Genomic DNA, 26,105 nt, shown 5'->3' with positions numbered 1-26,105 from the left:
AAAGAAAGAAAGAAAGAAAGAAAGAAAGAAAGAAAGAAAGAAAGAAAGAAAGAAAGAAAGAAAGAAAGAAAGAAAGAAAGAAAGAAAGAAAGAAAGAGAGAAAGACTTGGTTAGCTATTGAAATAATCCGGCATTAAAACTGACTGACAGAAGCAACAAAATCTCTTTACAGCGGGCTGAGGTTGTATAGCTAATTGGCAACTATCTGTTCCACCATGGTCACCCATCCACATAAAGGGCTTTACTGTTACACAGAGAGCTTAAAGATGAGCACATTAGAAATTATACGCTCAGCGTTGGCCTGACTCTACTTTCTTGATGTCATTTGTAAAACCGTAACTGACTTAGAAGAAATTCTCCTCTCTTCTCAGGTTCACCTTATTACCACAGTAAAGTGCTTCTAGTAGCAATACCATTATCTATGGACATGACCAACACAACCCAGCAAGTGAGACAGTTCCATGACCATTTGGTCCTCATGGGAGACTTCAACTTTCCTGATATGTGTTGGAGGGACAACACAACAGGGCATAAGCAATCCAGGAGGTTCCTGGAGTGAGTTGATGACAGATTCCATCTCCAAGTGGTAGAGGAGTAAACGAGCAGAGGTGCTATGCTGGACCTCATTCTCACCAACAAGGAAGGGCTGGTGTGGAATGTAAATCTCAAGGGCAGCTTTGGTTACAGGGACTACAAAATGGTGGAATTCAAGACCTTTGGGGTAGAAAGAAGTGCACACAGTAAGCTCAGTACTGTGGACTTTGTTAGAGCAGACTTTGGCCTCTTCAGCAATCTGCTTGATAGAGTGCCATGGGATAAAGCCCTAGAGGGAACAGATGTCCAAGAAAGCTGGATAATATTCAAGGATCACCTTCTACAAACTCAGGAGTAATGCATCCCAACAAAGAGGAAGTGAGGCAAAAATGGAGGAGGCCCACAATGGATGAACAAAGAGCTCTTGGTCAAACTCAAACACAAGAAAGGAAACCTACAGACTGTGGGGTGGAAGCAAATAAAGATATCCCAGGAGGATACAAAGAAATCATCTGAGCAGCCAGGGATCAGGTTACGAAAGCTAAAGCCCATTTAGAAATAAGTCTGGCCAGGGACATCAAGGGCAATAAGAAAGGCTTCTGTAAGTACATCAGTGATAAAAGGAAGACCAAGGAACATGTGGGCCCTGTACAGACAGGAAAAGGAAAACTGGTTACCTGTGATATCAAAAAAGGACGACGTATTCCATGATACTTTTGCCTCAGTCTTCACCAGCAAGTGCTCTAGCCATAGTTCATAGAATGAAGAACCTCCCAAGGCTGGAGAAGATCAGGTCTGAGACCATCTAAGAAAACTGAATGTGCACAAGTCCTCAGGACATGCATCCAAGGGTCCTGAAGGAACAGGTGGATGAAGTTGCTAACACATTATCCATCATATTTAAGAAGTTGCGGCAGTCTGGTGACATTCCCACGGACTGGAAAAGGGGAATATTATCCCCATATTTAAAAAAGGAAAAAAAGAAAAATGTGAGGAAGTAAAGGCTGGTCATTATCACCTTTGTCCCTATAGAGATCATGGAGCAGATCTTCCTGGAAACTATGCAAAGGCACATGGAAAATAAGGAGGTAATCAGTGACAGCTAACATGGCTTCACTAATGGCAGATTGTGGCTGACAAAGCTGGTGGCCTTCTACCACAGGGTTATAGTGTAGGTTGATATGGGCAGAGAAACTGATGTCATCTACCTGGACTTGTGCAAAGCATTTGACACTGTCCCACACAACATCCTTGTCTCTAAATTGGAGGGACATGGATATGACAGACGGACCACTCAGTGGATAAGGAATTGGCTGGATGGTTGCACTCAAAGAATTGCAATTGATGTCCAGGTGGAGACCAGTGATGAGTGGTGTTCCTCAAGTGCTGGTATTGGGACTGGTATTAATTAACACTTTTATCAGTGACATGGGAAGTGGGCTTGAATGCACCCACAGCAGGTTTGCTGATGACACCAAGCTGTGTGGTGTGGTCAACACGCTGGAGGGAAGGGATGCCATCCAGAGGGCCCAGGGCAGGCCTGAGAGATGGGCCTGTGCGAACCTCATGGAGTTCAACAAGGCCACGTGAAAGGTCCTGCACCTGGGCCGAGGCAATCCCAAGCACAAACACAGGCTGGGCAGAGAATGGATTGAGAGCAGTTCTGAAGAGCAGGACCTGGAGGCAGTGGGTGACAAGAAGCTCACTATGAGACAGAAGTGTGCATTCACAGCTCAGAAAGCCAACTGTACCCTGGGCTGCACCAAAAGCAGCTGATTCTCCCCCTCTGCTCTGCTCCTGTGAGACCTCACCTGGAGTGCTGTGTTAAACTCTGGGGCCCCCAGCACAAGAAGGACATGGACCTGTTAGAGGGGGTCCAGATGAGGGACACGAAGATGCTTAGAGGGCTGGAGCACCCCTCCTATGCTGAGGGAGTTAGGGTTGTCCAGTTCAAAGAAAAGAAAGCTCCAGAAGGACCTTATAGCAGTCTACCAGTACCTAAAAGGGACCTACAAGAATGCTGAAGAGGGAGCTGAAGAGGAGCCCCATCCCTAGAAGTGCCTAAGGCCAGGCTGGATGGAGCTTTGGGCAACTTGGTCTAGTGGGAAGTGTCCCTGCCCACGGCAGGAGGGTTGGAACTAAGTGATCTTTAAGGTAAGGTCCCTTCCAACCCAAACCATTCTGTGAACCTATGAACTACACATGCAGACATAATTTATCACACTTCTATCTCATAATCTCTTCAGAGCAAAAAGAGGTGTACAATATGTACCAGTGTAAGATGGAGTGTTCTTTTCTTAGTTTGGTGGAAAAGATTCTGGAATATTTTTATAAATATGTACTCTGAGAGTATTTAGATAAAGGCTAGGTCAAACAAAATTAGCATTTTTTTAGGACCACAGATAAACATGCAGGCATCTTTGCCTCCTGCAGAATTTCATTCTGAGCATGTATCCATCTCTGTGAACAGGCTGTTACCCTACAATGTGCTTTGCAATTGTGTTGGAGAACTTTGTTGGATCAAGTGTTCAACTGCAGTCTTCAAGTCAGAGCAGTTTTTAAAAGTCTTGTCCCAGGCTCTGAAGTACCTTTAAGACAAAGGCTAAAACTGCATTTGCTTTAAACAGTTTTCCACAAGATACAGCACAAGGAAGAAGGTAAAATGAGCATACTTATTGTTACGTGGTTTGATAGATCAAACCCCCTTGTATTCTTAAATTTAAGTCTTTTCATAAATGCTAAGAGATTCACATCCAAGATATTTTTTTTTTAATTAATTTATTTTTTTTTCTTTAAATCTCAGTGAGAATATTTGACTTTGAGAAACTGCTGGCTCAAATGCATCCTGGATGAGCTTCTCCATATTATCATACTTCTTTGTACTTAGGAGGGAAAGGAAGATTGTTATTTGAAAAACACATTTGGTCTTCATCCCAGGTCAAAATTGGATTTTGTAATATAGGACAGACCTAAATTGAATTTATAAGCCTTGATTCAGGAGTTGATTCAGAATTCAACTCCATCAAGGATTTACAGGTAATGAATGTTATGAATTCTATGTGTTTGTATATGCTGTTCACTGACAGATACAGATGGAGCATAAGTAAAATTAAGACAATACTAAGCACTAACAAAATTCCATTGGTTAATTTTCAGTTTCTAAGCTTGTATGTTTTAACAGTGTTTGCAAGACTTTTATTGCTTTTTTTTTTTTTTTCTTTGAGAAATCTTTAAAGTAAACATAGTCTGGGACAGATCCTCAACTACTAAATATAACAGAAAAATGCTTACTGGTATCAGTGACTAAAGTCTCTAAAAGATATCATCATCAGAAAACTTTGCATGATCTAATTTATTTCCGCTCTAATATAGAATACAAATGAATGCTGAGCACCTTAATTTTGCATTTGTACATATACAAAGGCAGGCTTGTTCAGAACCATAGCTGACTGTATTGTTCCAATGACTTCAACACTAAACTAAATGTATCAGTCAAGCAGCAGCTCAAAAAACCTATAATTAGTATTTTTTAGAAAGGAACACTGAAACTGGTATGGAATACAAATCTCTCAAGACAGAAGCAGTGTGACATATTCAGACTGTTGCAGTAAATGGAAGATATACTTTGGTCCTGGTTGCAAAGTATTTCTGTACCAGAGTGAAGTTCCCATGCACATAACTAGCACAACCCCCCCCCCCCCCCCCCCAAAAAAAAAAAACAGGCTACAGAACAGGACAGGATATTGCTATGCTTATATTTTAAGTATACATATTTAACTTGTCACAGTAATGTCTAAGCATAAGGATATCTGGTATTTGGAATATATCTATAGGCCCACTGAAAGGATAAGGTTAAATTCACTTCAGAAGGGAGTCTATAAGAAATGAATATAATATCACAACTGTAACATGAAGATTCGAGCATGCTAGAACAGCCAAATCACTGAGAAATTTATCATACTTTTTTTTTTTTTTGCCATCCAACTCTTTGCAGAATTAATATGGATCACAGAATCTAACCATGGACCATGAGTTACTGTAGGGTTCACACCATGATCTATGGTTTGTAGTTACCATGTGGCAGGATCATAATCCCTGTTTAATTTGCAGCTTTGGCAAAGACTATGATCATACTATTGAACTGCAAATAATTTCACTAAAGATGCCTGCTCATCAATGGAAAGTTCTTAATTGTTTCTTTTTTGACACTGAGATGCCCCTTTTCCAAAGAGATATTATTAAACTTGGATTGCAATTAAATATATTTCTAATTTTATGTTCTGGACATCTAAAAACCTTAATTACATACCTTATGTACTATAATACAGTTACTGGCACATGTATTTTATCCATCTTTATATATATATATATGATATATATAGCTTCTCAAACATTTAATGCATTTCTTTGAAAATCCTTTTATAACATTGAAAAAAATAAGATGTTTCAACAGCAACTTTTGTGAGATCTACTGTCACTAACTATAGCAGCTTTAAACTTGACTGCCTCTTTGTACACTCCGCATTGGCTTTTAATTAAGGCCTGCTATACCACAAACTATAGGTTCACTACATTCAGCAGTTCTCTGCAGATTCAAAACAGTCAAACTGCATTGTACACAGAATTCCTTATTTATTTGCCCTTCCAGTTTAGAATCCCAAGTCACTCTGAATTCTGTCATGTAGAATAAATATGGACCTATCTTACCTTTCATGTGTTCCACATAGCAATATACATCATAAGTTTCATTAGGAAAACGACGCCCATATGTTCTGACTCCTTTTTTTCCCATTTTATCTCCAAAACAGCCAATTCTTGGATGTCTAATTGGATACCTGAAATGCAGCATGTTCATATTTATTATTACAGCAAGTCAGCACATTATGTCTGTACAGGCTAAGCATATTAATTTGGAGAAGCACTCTCAAGGGGCCTTTTAGATATCTCACCTAACAGTCTGGTCAGACAACCAGCCAGCATCGCATTGTTCAAATCCATCTTCATAGGCTGCTTTCAGTTGCTCTGGGCTTGCTATGACAGCACCATTGTCCAGACAAGTCTGCTGAGCTTGTGTAAAATTCAGAGTGTACCTGCTGGTTGCTGCACGATAGTGAAATACAACACCTGAAAAGATAACAAGTTCAGATTACTGACACATCTTACATCACTTCTGCAGTCATCATTATATTGTAACTTTACCTGCATATTGTTACAATGCTGAAAACAGATGGGTACAATTCAAACACCAGAAGGCTAGGAGATATTCCATCATATAAATGATGTCTCCCCCTCTAGTGGCCGCTACCAGTATTTATATGACACCCTACGTTAAAATAGTTGGAACTATACTCAGAGTACACAGAAAAAGAAATGAAACCATCTAAGTATTTTCACCGGTGTGCTACAGAAAATCATGACCAAAAGGAAGACTGCATACTAAGTACATCCATGGCACCACACAGCCACCATGACTAGTCAACCAACTGCACTGTAGGCATGGCACATATGCTATGGGTGCTACCTGACGCATTGGCTTATTGGCCCATCCACTTGCAAGTCAAACTGTGTTATTAGGCAAGACTAAGCACATCTAGTCATCAGAAAAGGCAGGATTAAAACCAGACTTTCCTAAGCAGCCAGCTGCAGTAGCTGCATGCAGAAATGCCAAGAAGGAAAAGGGCATTCCTTGAGGTCTGGTAGCCGCAGTGAGGCACATGGCCAACGGCGACACCAAACAATTTGTGCTTCTGATACAGTTTTGATCGTTGGTTATGGCCCCATGTCTGTTTCTATGCTTTCAAAACTTACTACAAATGTGACGTTTATAAACATATGTCTGGTGGTCAATTCTTCATAACTAGGTTTTCCTGCACACAGTACAAGTGAAACAGACAAAACAAAGCTTGCTTTTATTTGGGGCCCTTATGGTTCTGGAAAGAATCTAGACAATTTCCAAAGTTGCTTGAACATGTCAGATGTTTGGAGAGGCAGAGGTAGAGTTAAGATGGTTTTGGTTAAGACAGGTTCTGTTGAGGAGACACATTATGTTTTCTATATACATATAATTCCCACTGAATTCGGTAACAGCTGTGCATGCACACCTAAAACAACCTATAAAGGGTGCCAACTGTGAGGTGGCAGAAAACATATAGCCCATCTGGCAAAATCACTTTCCTCTCTATCACTAGTATCTCTTACAGTTTAGCATCAAAAGGATGCCTCCTGATGATGGCTGAAAAATAACTTTTAACCACATTTATTTCACTCTTAAAATATTCAAAAGCATTATAACATCATAAACTACTACACAGAATGTCTACAAAACAGGGAAATAAATCTTTATTTCATTTTTCCAATGATTTTATTACAGTATTTCATGATGAGGAAATAACATACTGTAATATGGTCCAGAAAAACAGTGGCATTGTGGCAATAATGAATTTAATGAAAACTCTTTGTTATTACAGCATTGTTGAAAGATGGAAGAAAAATGGAAGAAGTCTGTTAATTTACTTCTAAGTAGTAATATGGGTAACTTAGTAAAGTGGTAATTCAAGAGGTTCCAGTGTATTTAGAATTTATTTTTTTTTCTCTTACAGACCAAGTCAGTAAAACTGTGCCATTATCAGAGGTCTGAATATGGCCAATAATTTCTCAAATGAAAATAGAACACATTTCACAGACAGGAAAGGCAAACTTCAATCATCAGACACCAATTTTCATCAAAGCTACCGGCAGAGAAACAGGAAACAGAAGAGGAATCATTGTGAAACCCTCTATTTTGTTATTCAGTATGGACCCACACACCAGCTACAGCCACTAGCTGGAACCTCACAGACCACTACAGTCCCTATAAAATGCTTTTTCAGAGTTGCTGACAGAATCCATAATGCATAGTGCTTCTTCCAAGCAATGATGTAATTTCAGCTTCAAATGAACCCAAGTGTCAAACTGGCAAAGGCAGCAAGTGAAGAATACATCTTGAAAAAATAGAGCTATGTTTATATTCGTAAATTAAATATTCCAGGTGCCCGCAATTCCATCATCAAGACTGTTAAGTAGTTTGACTAGCTCAATGCATGACTTGGCCCTGGCCCCGTAACACCCTTCCAAACAATTTCTGGGCAAACATGAGGAGTTAGGAAAGCCCAGGAACAACTTCCAGTGGGCACCTTCATCCCCTCCTGGGAGCCAAAAGAACATAATGGTATGGATGGAGCCACACCACTCCAGATGGCCTCCGTGCTACACCACGGTCTCGAGCCAGAACATTTTCTTACTAATGTAAACTCTCTGCAGTGGGAGACACTGAAAGGGAATGTCAGAAGGAGAGCTTCTCCAGCTCCTATAGTTCTGTACTTTCTCTGTTGTAGGACATCCTCCATTGCCTGGTGAAGGTAAATTTATGGACCATTTGTGTTGCCTTAAGTTGTGCAAAACTTTATTTATATATGGATGTCTGTACTTATGTACGTGTGTGTATAGCAGTATTTTGGCTTTGTGTACCCCAACCCACACAGTCCCTTATTCCCTGTCCATCACAGAGCACTACTTACAACATGAAAAGTTAGAAAACAATAACTAATTACTTTTGGAATAATTAAAAGCTTAAAATAATAAAAATATTACTTGGAGATTTTTTTTTTAAGCCGTGGTATGCATTATTTATTTTAATTTATTAGGTACTTAGTAACATGGTTAACACCATGGGCCAGGTACTCATGGTGTAAATCAGCACAGCTCTATTCAGTGGTACAAGAGTAAATAAAAAAATGAGGTTCACTTGACTGCTTGGTGCCTGGGGTCTAGACATAAGAAACAGGCAAATTTTACTTAGCTTACGATGGAAGTGGATAAAACGTTTACCCTGAATCGTAAGTATGAACCTGTAATATTATTCACAAGCTGGCCATCTTGGCCTGATTGAAGGTTATTGTACCAATAATATACAATATTTGACACTTAGTATTACTCAGAGTCAAACCAGAAATGCACAAGTATGTTAAGCACTTTACTCATTTGGTTTGTCATTTTAATAATAACTAAAACATATTTTGTACAAATTTAGATTCATTGCCTGTAATATTTTTCCCCCACAAGTTTGCTTAACTGATGTAGCATGACTTCATCCAGGCGCTGCTTTTCCATACAACCACAGGTTCATTAAGTTAGCACAAGACAGCAACATATTTCTCTGAAATCACTTTTTTTTTTTTTTTAAAGTTTCAGAATGCCTAAATATATGAGTGCTTTCTCAGCAACCAGTTACCTTGCCTCTTGTTTCCTACACGCTGGAAGCAACTACTGCCTTTCTTGACTGGCATATGTGTGGGCTCTCTGCAATACCTGAGTAAGGCAGGACTAAAGAGTTAATGTGACTGCCAATTTAAAGGAGCTTTTGCAGTGCTGAGAAAATGCCTTTGGTCATTTGTAAATCCTGGAAAGGAACTTGGGGAATGCTTTGTTCTCCTCACCCTGATCCAAAAGGTAAACTTCACCTATTCTCAGAGTTTCAGGCTCGTCCATTTCCAGTGAGGAGCCAAAGGACATAAAAGAGCCTCCAAGATGAATGGGAAGGAGGACATGTATGTATAAGCCTGTGCAACAGCTGCAATAATTAGAAGACCCCCTGGGGCTAAGAAGATTAAAGTGCAGGACTTTCATTGTTTCAGTTAGACAGAGAAAGGAGGGAAAAATCCATTGTCCGAGTTTTTGCACTTTAAAACATTTGTAAAGGATTTTTTTTCCCTTTGTCTATTTGCTCTCTGAAAGACAAGGCAAAAAAAGAGTTACCCTAGAAACAAATAAAGCAACTGGAAAACAGACTACAACAGCATAATGTTGTCACTGAACATCTGGCAAACAAAGTCAGTCTAATTACAGGAAGGAGTAGTAGTGTCTGCAAGGAAGGGCACTCATAGGAAAGTAATTTGTAGCATCCAAAATTCACTTCTGTCTGAGAAAAGAGAATGTCTTTTACTCATTCACCTCTGCCTTAGACCAGTGAACGAACGTGTGAAGTATTTCACTTTTAACAAACTAGGACTTCCCTGGGTAAGAGACTTGTTCTATGGTTTCACACCTTTGGGCTGCAGTTTTTCTTTATTACTTGCCAGGGTATCATGCTGCAACACCCCCTGGGATGGCAGGGGAAGGGGTCTTCCAAGATAGTTCTTGCCTTATTGTGGCTAGTAAATGACAGTTCACTTTCACTAGTGAGCTCACACTGCTGCAACATGCCCACGTGGAGTCACATAAAGCCTAAATTTCACAAGTAGTCTCATACAGCAAAGGGTACCTAAAGAGAAAAGATTATGATGGTAGTGGTCATACTGTCAATTTTTAGGTCCAAGCCTTAGTCACAGTGGTGCAGACCCTTCAAATATCCCTCACTGCCACAGTTCTGCACAAATTTAGTGATCCTTCTTGCTTTTAATGTAGAAAACAACTTACATGACAAATACATGCCAAAACAAAGGAAACAGGAGTGAGCACTGTATGAGAAGAAGGAACAGCACAACATTTTCAGCTTCCTGCATGAGTAATTCAGCTGTGTTCCTCCTTTGAGGCTTTGCACCCATTTTCTGACGTGTTTTATGCTCTGGCAACCTGAGAGGAACAGGGCTGCATTGCATCAGCAGGAGATTGGTTGCCAAATGCCTCCAGGATCCTCTGAGTGTGCAGAGAAAAAGTATGCACCAACTGCTCTGCTCCATCCTCCTGCTCTCCAGGAGCAGAGATTTATTGCACCAACTTACACATTGCTCCTCTGTGCAAAATCTTTGCCTCCATCCTCATGAACTAATGCAACAGCTCACAGGTGTATGCAGGCTTCTCTGAACAAGCTGTTCCAGAGAAGGAAAGCAGCTGATGCTGAGCATTACCTGTTTTTTTCTTGGGAAGGGGTTGCCAGAGTGGAGGACTGGGTTACTACATCTGCATCACCTTTGAATTGATCACCTGCCTTATTATCTCTGCACTTGACCACATGAGCGTTCACTGAGGCGAAAACACTCATATCAAAATTAAAAGTATTTAAAATTTAAAACCAAAAAATACGCAGTCCCTCTCAGAGCTGCCCTCATGTTGGGTGATGACTGACAGGATAAAAATAAGCGCAGCCATTCGTGTCAGCCTCTGCAGGACGCTCTCTCTGCAGGTCCTCCAGCCCGACCCAAACCACATCCATCAGCCACTGCTTCCACAGTTCTTGCACCAGGGCAAGGGCAGCTGGACCACAGCATCCTCCTCCCTGCCGCTGAGGTGCCCTGTGCTCAGACCCGGCTCTTTCTGACCCTAAAGTCAGTTCCCCCCTCCCTTTGATGGTCATTATGCATTGTGCTCTTTCCTCATAGCTAAGGGAGCTGGAGGTTCCTTAGCATCACTCACTTGGGAAAGTACAAGCTTAAAAAAGAAGCAGACAATTTTTATTTAGTAATCAAGGAAGCACGGAGTTTCATCATCAACAGGTGATAAAATTTAAAGACAGATAAATCTAAAAGATTAAAAAAAAAATCTTCAAACGCCATACTTCAGCGATAATAAAGGGGAGTTCTGGCTTCAGAGAGAATAAATCAATTAGGTTGTCAACACACAATCTCTCAGGGCTCAGAGCACAATTGAGTGGCAGTGTTCCCACACTGGAAACAACTCCCATTTATTATCATTATAATGCCTGCAAGAAAGAAGAGTTTGCATAAAAATGAAAATGTGAATTACCGTCTACTCTGCCTCCCTAATTGCTGCTTCTTCCCCTTAACGAGGCTAGTATTTTAAGCCCAGGAGTTTCCTTACTGTTTTTTGTTTTTTTTTTTTTTTCAAACGCAATTTATAAAAGGCTTCTCAGAAATGCAGTGGATTCAAATAGAAACTAACAAAAGAAGGCCGATGAAAACAGGGGACTCCTGAAACATCAGTAAGAAAAGAGTAATGCTATTGCTAAAACTTAATCACTGACAAGACGGGTATTTAACCACAAGATAAAAAAAGGCAAGAAAATTGAAGGATCATGTTTGCCAATTCAAACCTGCAGACATCTCCAAGGTAGACAAAATAAATAAATAAATAAATAAATAAATAAATAAATAAAATAAAAATCATTTTGTTTACACTTGGTCATCTATATAGCTTTTTAATATCCCATTTCATAACACCACACAAAATGACAAGTTCATTAAATGTTCAATTATGCAATTGTGTTTAAGAATGAAGAATACTGTTACTCTGTACTTTTAGGTCAGCTTTTTATGAGCTATTATGAAACTATTTTATACAAGTGGATTTTATTATACCTAGAGAAAGGGAATGAACATGGAAATAGAGAGGCAGAATAACACTTTTAAATCCTTTTCAGGATACAACTCACCAAAGTTTGTTTGCCTAAAGGTTAGGAGTCTTGTTCACACTATCCATCTAAGTCTCTCTGGTTAGGGAAGAGGGATATGAGCTCCCACAGAGCTCATCTCACCCACAAAACTCAACAGAGAGGAGCTGAGAGTAGCACGAGCCAACATGCTTAGCTTGGGCCAGGCACCTGACTTTAAATTGCTGAAGGTAAAACTTATCCTACGTCATTTTCCTGTTTTCTGATTTCATACCTAGCATCCAACTCCCAGTTGTAAAACTGTGATTGGTAAACTATTAGTGGGCAAGCAAAAACTCAAGGATGATCATCAGAGGGCCTGAAGATCACTGCCTATTGGTAGTTAACTTCTACCTTGTCCCTATTAACATGTCTCTACTGGGATACTGGTGAAATGCCCCAGTGCCAAGAAGCAGCTAGAAGTGGGAAGGGAGAGGAAGCTCGGTGTCAGCTAGCAAGAAGGGAAAACCATCTCTCCTCGTTATCTGAAAGCTTCTAGGGCTTGGGATTTTCAGGTAAGAGTGGCAAGGAAACAACGAGGAATGAAGGAAAAAATAACTTTGAGCATCCAAAAATTATGATAATAGAGTAGAATAAAACAGCTGGAAGGGGTCTACAAAATCTGAGCACAACTGCCAAGGGCTCATAACGTGAGACAGTTTGTAAAGTGGGTTTAATAATATCAATTACAAGATGTGTCTTGAAGATAAACTCAAAACACATTAGAAAAATACAATTGCAAGAACTGACAAAGAAAAAACGTTCTGAGAAAAGGGGAGAATTTCAAGCAGAAAAGTATAAAGGCGGCAGAGGAGACAACACCTCAAAGGAAAAATAAACATGAATGACGTGTTCTGCATATTCCACTTTTTGTAAGAGCTCCAAGTGCATAATACTGCAGGACTGTTAGATCTATTTTGAACGCAAAATCTTCCTGTCTGAGAAGCTGATGTAATTACAACAAGCAAGCATGGTGTAAGGAAAGTATTTCCTACAATTAGGGACAGGAAAAGAGGTATCCAGCATGACGAAACTGCCCTTCTGTGTGCGACTGGAGACCTGCCGGCATTGGCTCCTTCCCCAGCCTCACGGACAGCTCCATGGTTGCCATTAACTAGCAGGGTAGGCATCTGGCGGGCCCAAGGCTTCCTGTGTCGACTAAAATTAAGTGTTTCCCTCCCTTCTCTTACGCTTTCACCAGCTGTGAACTGAAAATAGTAACGTGCAGGGTATGGTTCAGTCTAACCGCACAGATCTTTGGGATGAAATACGCAAAGTGCCTGACGAATCATGCAAATGGGCAGTCTTGTTTGATCTTGGGATTAATGAAGGCATATATCACAGCACATAACATTGTTACTTGCAATGCCAAAGGAACCAAATTAAGTGACCTAGCATGTCCTTCTGGTCCTGTGTTGCTGCCTTTCCTGTAATTTATTAACTTGATTTAATGTACAGAACAGCACTGTCACTGAAAGAATAGAAATACAAGAATGTTGCTTTCTGAAGCATCAGTAACACTCCTTCTACCTCTAAATTGTCACCACACAGTCAGTTTGGCAAAAGCTTCCAATTGAGTAATTCTGCTTTACTTTGGGGTTCAGCTGTGATGAAGCAGTTTACTATAATATAAGCTGAACCACAGTAACCACTTTGTCCATGTACTTTTAATTCACTGAAAAGGTGAAGCAAAACATGTCTCTCAGACCTCCGAGAAAGAGTGCTACTCAAATGCACTTTGTCTTTCACTCCATGAGCCTGGAATGTGTAAGTTACCAAAAGTGGTGACAATCTTACCCAGGTTTTATGGGGGTCCATGCAAGCACCAGCTCCAACTCTACTTGGGAGAGTGGACCAAAACAGTGCTGAACCACCCCAGATGTCACCTCGAAAGTTACTGCAATTAACATGGAAAGAGGATTCTCCCATACTGTGCTAACAACAGGCGACAAACTATGCACAGAGAGGACACACCTCTCCTTTGGCAATTATTATTTTGGGGTACAGGCTCAAAAAGTTGATGTAAATAAATTAAATTACATTTGTGACAAATTCATTTGCTTCTGTTATCTTTTTTTTTTAAGGTAAAAGTTGAATTTGCAAGCCTGCAGAAACCCTTACTGAAATGAGGGCACAAAATATGAGTGGCAACACTAATATTAAATCTTTAAAAGTCTGATAAATGCCATTTGTAGTTAATATAGAATGGAATATAATATATATTCAATATAATAATAATAATAATAATAATAATAATAATAATAATAATAATAATAATATATTATTATTATTATTAATTTATTATTATTATTATTATTATTATTATTATTATTATTATTATTATAACTTATAATATATAATATATAATATAATAAAATGGAAAATCAAGTGCAAAAATGATAACTTAACAATGCTGTTTTCTGTGTGGGTCAAAATCTGGCTTCTTCTCCCCAAATTTTAACATTAAAATAATCATAGAAAAGAGTGGTTTCATAGAGAAAATGGTGTGTGTGAAACTTTCTTTAAATTCCAAAATGACCTGAATTGTGCATCTCATCACAATGTTCTGAAGGAACACTAACACAAGGTAAAGTATTGCCATAAATCATCTGATATTTTATTGTAGTGAACATCTGCTGCTCCTGGATATAGCTATGTAGTCAAGGGAGCACTTGAAAAGGAAGAAGGAATGCCAGGTACATTCATTAGTGAAAAATAATGTTCAAACCAGGATTTCTTTTGTTTTAGCCATTAGTACTAAACAGCTTATGAAGTTATAAAGACATTAATAGTTACACTGATTTATTGTATTTCCAAATTAAGACCACACCTTCAAAACCTTTCGTTGAATAGACGCCAAAAGACTGCTAAAGTTAAGTTTGACATACTGGATGAACAACGCATTATTAAGCTCACCAAAAATCTTAGCCAAAGCCATGTCTTTCAAAAGCAGATACTAATGTTTGTTTGGAGGTTCAATCACTTGAGTAAATAAATACCCAAAATTCAGAAAACACCTGAGTGCAAAGAAGCACAAGGCAGAGTCCAAATCAAAGCTTGTGAAAGCTGGTACATCTACATAGCACAGTGTTCTCCTAAGTGGAGTAATTTGGGCCCAGACTTCGCACTGACATGGCATAGTGCCTGGGCTAACATGCCCTGCCTTTCAGCAGTTTATTACTTCAGGCTTAGTGCCAAACTGACAGGGATATACAGCATCAGGCTCTGGAGCAGTCTACGCTGTACTTATCATGCTGTAAAAACAGGATCTTAGGAGAAGAACACCTATAGATCCAATGCTCCTTTTGCCATTTACACTCTATTTAAAGCCCTGCCTCTTTTCTTATGTTTCTTTATAAGAACAATTCTCTTCCTCAAAGTTTTGGAGCCTATTTCCTTTTCGTACTTGCAAGCCAGCTATTAGCCCTGGATCCATGGAAGAATGTTAGCTGCCTTCTCCCTATGTGTTTTCATGCAGCTGCTGGCAGATGATTCTCCAACCTATCCAATAATAATTATGTGAACAAAAGGAACTTTTCCTTTGTGCTTGATGCTCCTATCACAAAAAGAGTGGTTCTCAGTTTACACATGGCAAGTGGCAAGAGAAGCCAGCCACAGCTCCATCAGGGCAAGGCAGTTGCTTCTTTTCATTCTAGAGAAACTATTATAAAGAAACTACTTCTGCCCAGCAACTCTGTCTTCTTGTAAAGACACTGATATTTTCAAATAGATCTATTATATTACATCCCATGGTTCAAAAGGACTGCTTTAGGAAAACTTTAGAAATATCTGCTAAAAACAAATTGTAAAAGCAGGAGCTCGTCTTGCAAAGGAAATAAAACCAATCAAAGAATCAAACTACTATGGGAAGAACTGAAAGGCATTTGTTCCAAAAATCAAAAGTAGCCTCCCAAAAGGTGTAACTGAGAAATGGGAAAGCCACAGGCTGGAAAATATTCCTAAAAATAAACGAAAAGAGAATGGAGCAAGTCAACACTTAAGGAAGGATGACAATTTGCTAAACATGGTCCTTCAAGTTACATGGTAATTATTAACTTTTGCCATGTTGACTGTAATCACTGCTGACTACAAATGAAAAACATAAATTCTTACCATCAACGGCCAATGATACAATGCCTTGTGTGTCCTCAACTCCATACATCACATCACAGCGATACACCCCTGCATCACTTGCACGCAGCTTAGAGAAAGTCAGTGAAGCATCACCAGTCTCCTCTGAATGGGTTGGAACAGACACCCTGTCTTTGTAGTTTTGGCCTATTTTGATGTTCCCATTCTGGGCCACCAGGACCGTGGTTTCTTTTGCATCTTTTCCACTTTTATCCAGTTCAACCTTTGACCATTTAATTCGAAGATATTCAGCTGCATAGCTGGAGGCTATAGTGGGTGTGGTTGAAAAGAAGCATGGCAGGACTGAAGTTCCAGACAGGGATCCTTTCACCAGGGTTTTTTTTTCTGCTTTAACTAGAAGGTGGAGGGGGAGAGAAAGGAGATATTGCATTAGTGGACCAGCAAAATCAGAAACATACATTTCACTGGCATTTAATGATTAACAGACCAGAATTCCATGAACCTTAGCTGGTTCATAAGAGGTCTGCTCATTGTAAGGTAAAAAAGAGTTTGTACCAACAACCCCAGCCCTTAGTTGAGCCCCTTCCTGTCTGGACAAATTAATTCACTGATTTATTTATTTATGACTCTTTGATTTATTTTCTCCATTTTTTATTGTAGTAAAGTTATCAACTTTCTTTGGAAATTATTTTAAAGTTTATAGATGGCAGTTGAACTGTAAGAACTATGTTTTCATTCTTCAATGGAGTAAAACCACTCTCAGTGACAGCTGGCCAGTTATCACATATTTGTTTCTGGGAAAACAAACAAACAAACAAACAAACAAAAAACAAACAGGCATTTAGGGGAGCTACTGACTTTTACTCCTTGTCTTACCTCAAAACAGCATGTTCATGTGCTCAAGTCCTAGAAGTACGCAAAGTCATAGGCTGTTTTACATTGCACCACTTACATCATTAGTCTTTCAAGGGTTAACTCTTTATTGCATACATGCTGAAACAAAAGCCTTTCCAGTTATATCCTCCCAACTAGTCATTCTTTCAAAATTATTTCCTTGGAGCCTAGGAGCCATTAACACATTGCAGAAATGAAGTAGTTTAGGATGTTAAGGCGAAAAAGGAAGCAAAGTGTGCAGAAAGTCCCTACTTGGCTCAAACTTGACTTGATAGGACTTTTATCATGTTTATGACATCTCCAGCTGCAAACACTTTACAGTGAAATGCTTCCATCTGACAATATCCTGAGGGGAAAGTTGACTACTGTTCATCCAACCTGCACACAGCAACTGTCTAAAGACAGGATTTCAGTAAGATTTATTTTCTCTGTCATGTTATTTCACCATATTTAATGGCTTAATGAAGATTAAAAGCTGACATATAATAGAACCTATATCTCCTCTTTCACTGACCTGCACTCACACATTTCTTCAAAGGCTGAAAATGATGATCAGCAATTTTAAGTCAGCTAAGATTCATGACGTTTAGAATGAAAATATCTTCAAATACCAGCCACCAGCACAGTGAAATAAGAGACACCAGCACATGAACATTACCTAGCTATTTATCTATCTCTATTTATCTATCTATCATCTATGCACAAAAGGAGTAGAATATTTTGAAACACAAAAGAGAGAAGGAGAAAGGGAAAAAAAAAAAAAAAAAGAAGAAACTCTTTATTGATTATTTTAACAGCAACAGGTGACATTGTGTAGCATAAAGAATTTAATAGTATCATGTAAAGTATCATGTTCAATACAACAATCAGTAGCTTATTGGCCATGAATTTTGATAATAAAGAACTAATCTGAAAAAGAAAAATATTGAACTAACCAAAAAATACCCAGAAATTGGAACAGAAGTCCTTAGGTCATTTCCATTCATGCCTACCTAAACTGAAATGCTTGGGAACACAACACAAAGACAATCAAGATATCTGTATCAAAACTGATTAGACAAGAGAAAGTATAGCAACAATGGTGTAGTGCTGTGTGAATACAACTGCACTGCATACAATCTCAGCTGAAAAGTCCACATGGAACTGGATTGTTTGAGTAGATCTACCAGCAAGTTGCTTCACTCTATGGTTCAGGCATGCACTGAGATTTTCAGGCTTACTTTATCAAGCAAGCAGAGACTGCTGATGCTACAACTCACATCTAACAGTCAAGCATTAACTGCTTCACACAGCCTGGTCCAGATTTAGCAAGAATCTGTATGTAAAAAAAGGGATAACAAAAACAGGACCAATATAAAACTGAAGACTAGAGAAATTGCAAACTGAAATTGAAGACAATCCTGTAGAAGTTACAAAAGACTAAACACCAGTTCAAAAGCTTTGATTGCTAACACGTTGATTTGGGTAAAATAAATAAATAAATAAATAAACAAACAAACAAACAAACAAACAAACAAATAAAAACACCACCAAACCATTGAAGCAAGAATTTGGGGGAAGTCAGATACCGCTTACAAGGAAATAAAACATTGATTTATGTTAATTGATTGCTAAAAACTTGAAAGGGCTGCTTTTATTCTGAAGATTTATAGTAGGAAAACATCACTGGCTCTTATATCACCTTTAATTTCTTGAAACATCATTGAATTACCATGGGGTAGAGCCAGAAAAATAGAATGAAGACTTAGTCCTATCAGTTGTGATGGAAAAACTGCCAAATTGCACAGGTGGGAGATTAAAATCAGTCTCAAAATATTTAGCATTTATTATGATCTTTTGTCATCTATATACATTACAGGAACTTCTTAAATGAAAAATGACCTCGTTACAATTATCCTGACTGACAGAATTTTAATAAACTTTCAAGAGAGTTGTTTCTGGTTATGTGTGATCTGGAATATCACTACTGAACCCTGAGGAAATTTATTCTCTTTAAAAATTGTGTCTTCACATCAGTAGACTGAAACCCTTGGCAGCGAAAACATCATCATGATATGCAAACTAGATTTACCCTACACAGGACCACAATCTAGAAAAGGGGAAGACCACATAGGTACAAATATATATCTAAAGGTTGTAAGCATTATAAAGTGCTTTTTAAAAGCACTTTCTGTTTTGACTAGCAGATGAGGAGAATGAGCAAAAAGACAACAGAAGGTGAGAAAAGATCTTTTTCACTACTACTACTAAAAAATAAATATATATATATATATGTGTGTGTTTGACATTAAAAGCTAGGAGATGTTACTGCAAGGTAACAAAAAACTTGTTTTTTTGCAGTAGTCCAAGCAGAATTTACTGGCCAATGGAGAAAGTATCAATATCTTTTATTAATCCATATAGCCCTTTTTTTTTTTTTCTTTAGTATTTTCCCTATGCTTGTACTCCAATGTTGTGTCTCTTTTTGAGCTACTATGGATGTTATGTGACAGACTGTTCCTTAGACGGAATTTGAACATAACTTGAGAAAAGTAAGTATTGCCCACATCACAAGCTTTCCAAGTGTTCCATATCATCACTGTTTCATGACACATCTTCACTTACCCATGTAGGACCTAAAATACTGGTAATATCATGCTTTCTTCAGCAAGAGATGGTTCTGAAATGTCTAAACTGTCTGGCAATTAATGTGAGCATTCTGTCACTAACTAAAATGTATCACTCATGGGCATACTTAATTCATTAGTGAAAATGCACAGGCAATAAAAAAATAAACAGTTAAATCCGAATCACCTGGCGACAGACACGTCTTGGCAGAATTCCCAGCAAAGTCAATGGGAGCTTTGTACAAGATGATGGGACTGCAGTGTCAGGCTCAGAGCACTTCATACAGTCAGCTTACCAGCAAGTCCTGTGGGCCTTAGCATTTGGGTTTTTGTGTCTTCCTCAATTTAAATATTAAATATCTCCAACATCAGAATAAGTAGCATGAGCAGAATGAAGACCTTTCCTATGTGATACCTCAACAAAAGACAGTCCTGTCAGGTCTAAATTACTGGGTAGGATTTTCACAGACTTAGTATTGTGCTATCTTCCCCTAATCTAAAGGTAAGATATATTAATCTGTTTATCATGGAGATGATGGCACATAGTACTTTTTTTCTTAAAATAACATAAAATAAAATAAAATAAAATAAAATAAAATAAAATAAAATAAAATAAAATAAAATAAAATAAAATAAAATAAAATAAAATAAAATAAAATAAGTTACATCTTGACTTTTCACACTATTTTTCCCCCCTAGCAAAAATGCTGTAGGTCTTCCTAGTCTACCATTTTGGCTGTAAACATAACTTATCTTGCCAATGACATATGGATTGCTGTCTTTCTTTTGAAGTTGGACAAAAACTATAGAAAAACTTCTCACTTGAAAGCAAAGCATCTTTGTACAGAATAGAATTCTTTGTACATTTTATTTATTTATTTATTTATTTATGGTAAATGTTACAAAACTCTTAAAGTAAAATTTTAAGGGATAAAAAAAGGACAGAACTCTGCCATGTTGTATTACACTAACCATATGGCAAGACCAATAGGTATGGAATGGACAAAAAGTGGAACAAATGCCTTACGTGAAGTGACAATGCTTATAGGAACAATTTTGCTATGAAATTAAGCTTCACTGAACAGAATGTTGTTACACATTAAGCAGACAAAAAAATGCTTAAAGGATAAGATTTTATTTAAAACCACATTTATGAGATAAAAGTAATCTCATTTTTTATTTCATCCACAACCTACATATACATACGATATATCTGTCAAGAGCAACTGAAATGACCAATGAAGTTGTGTGTTCTGTTAATCTGACTACTAATAATAAGTCTAAGAGAAGTCTTTTCACTAACCCTAATTTAATTAACCCTTTTTTAAATGAAGATATTCAAAAAATAAAATTAATGGACTGCTTGCACAAACTTATATGAAACTTTGACAGCAGACATAACTGAGGACCAAGACCCAAAGAAAGTTTAATAACATAATAAAAAGCTTGCCATGTAAATATGCTAGGTATTTATGAACGTGACCATTCAAATAAATGAGAGTGGAAGAGAAAACAAATACATGAATAATAATTAGTGATGAATGCATAAAATTTTGAATGCTTATAAGTTGCTCTGTTCTAAATTAAACTTCAGCTTTGTTATGGCTTAATCTGACCCCCAGATTCCAGGATTTACACTTAAAAAAATAAATAAAAAAAAATAAAGAGGAAGAAGGGAAGGGGAAGGGGAATGTTGAGGTGAACATCGAAATCAAGCCTTTCAGGGCCACTGGCAAAGAAAGGGAAGTCTTTAGGATGATGTTCCTGAATAATTGAAGCAGCCTGAGTGATGCCAAAATTGAACATCAGACTGAATGACACATGATTAGAGAATCAGATAGGAAAATAAGGTTAGTTTCCAAGTATTACAGATGCTTAGAATTTTCAGCTGAAGTTTAAAGTTTTCAACAGAACATATTTCCTAGTAGAAAATGCCAACTCACCAGAACTTATTTTTTATAAATTAATTGTTGTTTTTGTCAAATTCCCCATATGAGTTTTGAAAGAAAGACTTTAAGCTTTCAGAACACTTTTGCCTGAAAGGAAATATTGCTATTAATTATATGCAAGTGACTACTTAATTAAGCCATATGGGGTTACCAGATCCATTCCAGGAACAGAGGTATGGGAATCTGTGGTTCATGAAAGATTTTGAGGCATAAATTTTGCATTCAAAAGCAGGATGTTAAAAAAATTGAAACTTAAGAAATTCCTTAATCATCCAAATGTAAACACAGATTTCATTTAAAAGTTTGCTTTGCTTTTAACTAAAGTAACAGCTGTATTGGAAAAATTTGTGATCTTGTAGCACCTATCCTCAAAAAGGGGTGTATATATACACACAAACTGACTGTTAACTTCTACAAAACAGAAGGATATGGATCAATCCCAGACTCTATTGGATTGATTTATGAAAATGTTTTCATCATCTTTGTCCTCTCCACCATGGCCACACTCTAAGGAATCTCACGTTTAAGAACGTTTGTGGCAAAAGTACAACCCTCAACTTTGAAAATAAAACTCATGAACTTTACAGTGTATTTCTAGGAACAAAAGAGTTTTTCTACACTTCTTCCAAAAGCTTCAGGTGAATAAAAACAACTTGGAACTTGGTCTATATTCCTGAGGTGACCTTTCCAGCATTTTCACATATAACTTTTTGTTTACTTGAACTTCTATTCTGGAGGTCACAAAAGCAATTTTAGAGGTGATCAAAGGCGGATTAAATTAGGAGACATCTAAAGGTGCCATCCTGTGTTTCACCACTATAAGGGTCAGACCCACTTCTCCCCCCAAACTCCCAGGCCCCTAATTCTGCCAGCTCAAGCAGATGTGAAAAGCATTGAGAAAGATCAAAGACATGATCCAACCGAAAACTAAGCTGAAAAAAAAAAAAAAAAAAAAAGTCATCCGCTTTCAGGCAAATCATTTACCTGATTCAGCTGGCCATATATGATAAATAAGTGTCATCACAAAGCAAAACATGCCAACTACCACCAGGGGATAGAGAAAGGGCAGAACTACTCCACCTAATACTAAAATATATGTGAGATTAGATATAATAGCCCAAATATAATAGCCCAAAATAATCACGAACAGACTAAATCAATCATAGCAGAAACATCAGGCTTAAATATCTTGTCAGATTCCTTTCGTAGGCATTGGAATGGGCTTCCCAAGGAAATGGTTGAGTCACTATCCCTGGAGGTCTTTAAAAGATGTTTAGATGTAGATTTTAGTGATACAGTTTAGTAGAGGACTTGTTAGTGTTAGGTCAGAGGTTGGACTAGGTGATCTTGGAAGTCTCTTCCAACCTAGATGATTCTGTGATTCTTTGCCGGGTCCTGCACCTGGGGCACAATAACCCCAAGCAGAGCTACAGGCTGGGAGAGGAATGGTTCGAAAGCTGCCTGGTGGAGAAGGACCTGGGAGTATTGGTTGATAGTCGGCTGAATATGAGCCAGCAGTGTGCACAGGTGGCCAAGAAGGCCAACGGCATCCTGGCTTGTATCAGAAGCAGTGTGGCCAGCAGGGCTAGGGAGGTGATCGTCCCCCTGTACTCAGCTCTGGTGAGGCTGCACCTCGAGTACTGTGTTCAGTTTTGGGCCCCTCGCTACAAGAAGGACATCGAGGTACTCGAGCGAGTCCAGAGAAGGGTGACGAAGCTGGTGAGGGGTCTGGAGAACAAGTCCTACGAGGAGTGGCTGAGGGAGCTGGGCTTGTTCAGCCTGGAGAAAAGGAGGCTCAGGGGCGACCTTATCGCTCTCTATAGGTACCTTAAAGGAGGCTGTAGCGAGGTGGGGGTTGGTCTGTTCTCCCTGTGCCTAGTGACAGGACGAGGGGGAATGGGCTTAAGTTGTGCCAGGGGAGATTTAGGTTGGGTGTTAGGAAGAACTTCTTTACCGAAAGGGTTGTTAGACATTGGAACAGGCTGCCCAGGGAAGTGGTGGAGTCACAATCCCTGGAGGTCTTTAAAAGATGTTTAGATGTAGAGCTTAGGGATATGGTTTAGTGGAGACTGTTAATATTAGGTCAGAGGTTGGACTTGATGATCTTGAGGTCTCTTCCAACCTAGAAATTCTGTGATTCTGTGATTCTGTGATCTCTCCTTACATGCTTTCCATCTCAAGATCAGTTATCAGTTTAAAATCTTTATACCTCTACTCCTTTGAGTGATGTACTACAATTCACTCCATTTTAAAGCTGACTAATCATGGATAACACTCTATCGTATCTTAAAACAGACATTTCTGCCTTGAAGAAAGCTATAACTTAGCAAATAAAAAGTTGTAACTTTGCTATGTAGACTTACATTACCAGTTCATGACCTCTTGTGATCATCATTTACTTTGCCTCTCAGAATGTTTCATATGAACAAATTATTAAATGCCTGGTGTGGATCCAAGAGCCATACATCAATGTACATTTACAGACATTTTACTAAGTAAAAAATGGGGACAAACAGCTTAACATTTAATAATCAAATGAATCTCTGCCCTTCTTGAATTAGAAAACAGAAGCTCAGTTTTCATGTCTTGCCCTCTCTCTGAAGCTTTGAGTTTGTTGTCTGTGAGGATGACTCTAATCATCCTGGTTTGTTGTGTTCTTAGTGAAGACTGGAGTAAAAAATTAATTTTAAGGAAGAAGGCTCCCAACCTGCTTGAGGAAAAGGAGGAAAAAACATATTTTTAAGTCAACTCCACTAAACACAACATTCTTTTCCTTTATCTTACAGGACTACCTAAAGACTTTGCTAGACATGGTATAAAAGTAGGATAAAAATGGATATATATTTTCTAAAGGCTAAAATCAGTTCCTAAAGAGGAAATAAAGAAAGAAAGAAAAAAGGAGGGAAAAAAGAAGGTAGGAAGAGAAGAGGGAGGGAAAACTGAGGGAGGAAGGGACGGAGGGAGGAAGGTAGGGAGGGAAAAGCAGAAAGAAGCAGATAAAGCATAAGTAGTAGAAGGAGTACAAGAAGAAAAATTTGTGTCTTGCCTTGAGCCTTGGGGAAGTTATTATCCCAATTTTCTGAGTTTGCAGCAGCTGTAGGGGCTTTTTCCTCACTACTTTTGAATCAAAATGTCAAATACCAATAGCAACCACATATGAATAGGTACTTCAGTTTTAACATGTTATCACCATGAGAAGCAAACACGGCTCCTCCTTTCCACCCAAAACTAAGACCTGCACCTGCCTTAAGATGTCCTTGCTCTAGGCTCCAGCAGCCAGGAGCCTGCCACCACTCCATCCAGGTAAGCTGACAGCAGCCCCTCACAACAGAATGTCTGGCAGCCGCACTGCCCACCTCAGCTGCGTGCTCCTAAGTGGGCCACAGAGCCAAGCATAAATTGGGGCTACTGGTTTTCCCCATACCCCATCTGTATGTATATATGTACCTTCCACCCTGACTACAGAGAGGGTGTCATTGACCTGTAAACCCAAAAGGCTTCAGTGGTATGACTTACATGAGAACAGTCATTGGAACCTGACGGGTAGGTATGCCCTAAGAATCCCCCACTTTATTCACCACTTCCGCAGCTTGTCTACGTCCATCCTGGCACTCTGCTCTTGCTCCCCATCAGCAGCACTGAAGCCCTTGTGGAGGGTGTCTGCACTAAAATTAGCCCCTGGCAGCCCTCACCTTATCTACTGCAGAGAAGCTCTTCTGTGAATCAGGCTGAATGTACGAGACATATCTGAACAATAGGTCCAACATTTCACAAGCACAAGCTAAAGGATTAAGACACATTCTTGAACATTTGGAGAAGGCAAGCTGTTTTGCTTCACGCTATGTAATGTTGTTATGCTACAGCCTTTATCATCACTTGAATTATAGTAATGGCACTTACAAGCCTCCGGAAACATCAGACAGGTGTGTAAAAACCTCGTCAAAAGCATGCCCACCCACTAAGTGTTTTTTGTATAAATCAGTAAGGTAATAGGGAGAAAACAGAAACAAAATTAGGTACACAGTACAGTAAAGACAGTGGCAGAGGCAAGAGCAAAAGCCAAATCTCCTGAGTCCTGGGAAATATTCTACCAATTCCCATTTTCACTAAAACAAATATTAATAAATGAAACGGTATATAACAGACTTACCTTTAGGTAGCATATATGTTATAACTAACGTGGAGCACATCCATATGATACTTTTTATATTTAACAACATCTTGACCTACAAATAAAGAAAAAAGGAGTAAGTGGTTAGTAGTACATTGTGTGACAATTCAGTACATTAACATTTATCATTGACATTAGAAGGAGTCATCTGCTCAGGAAAGATGTTCAGCAGGACAGTACAGTAATCCTTAATATACTGAGCTTTTGGCATTTTATTCACTGTTTTAAACCTAATCCCATACAGCAGTAGCAGTACATGGATACAACATGATGACTTCTCCCTGTTGAGGTCTTGCCAGTTCAGCTCCAACCTTCAGGTGACTTTATGTCTGTAACACAGACCATCTTATCATTTAGCACCAGCAAACAACCTGTTCTGCATGAAACAGTTCTGAAAATGTTTCCCCTGAATCTGCAAATACCCTGAAAAATTAAGAAGCATGCTAACGAAAGCATTATAATTCTCATAAATGTCAACAATTATAATGCTTTTGTAA

At 38.6% G+C, this 26,105-nt stretch overlaps 1 protein-coding gene across 1 annotated transcript in view; it reads right to left on the bottom strand.

Moving 5' to 3' along the window:
• Nucleotides 1-25,657, bottom strand: part of VCAN (versican) — a gene marked incomplete at its 5' end in the record, with an annotated part of 106,031 nt that extends 80,374 nt beyond the window's left edge. Inside the window, 4 exons of the mRNA XM_084305214.1 lie at nt 5,242-5,369; nt 5,484-5,658; nt 16,010-16,381; nt 25,588-25,657. Of these exons, the coding sequence (XP_084161340.1) occupies nt 5,242-5,369; nt 5,484-5,658; nt 16,010-16,381; nt 25,588-25,657 (745 nt within the window). The remainder of the gene's footprint in view (nt 1-5,241; nt 5,370-5,483; nt 5,659-16,009; nt 16,382-25,587) is intronic.
• Between the last annotated feature and the right edge of the window lie 448 nt (nt 25,658-26,105).

Source organism: Netta rufina (assembly GCF_964035555.1).
Source record: "Netta rufina genome assembly, chromosome: Z".
Classification (NCBI taxonomy): domain Eukaryota; kingdom Metazoa; phylum Chordata; class Aves; order Anseriformes; family Anatidae; genus Netta; species Netta rufina.
Note: the sequence above shows the minus strand (reverse complement) of the source record. Positions and strands in the feature narration are given on the sequence as shown.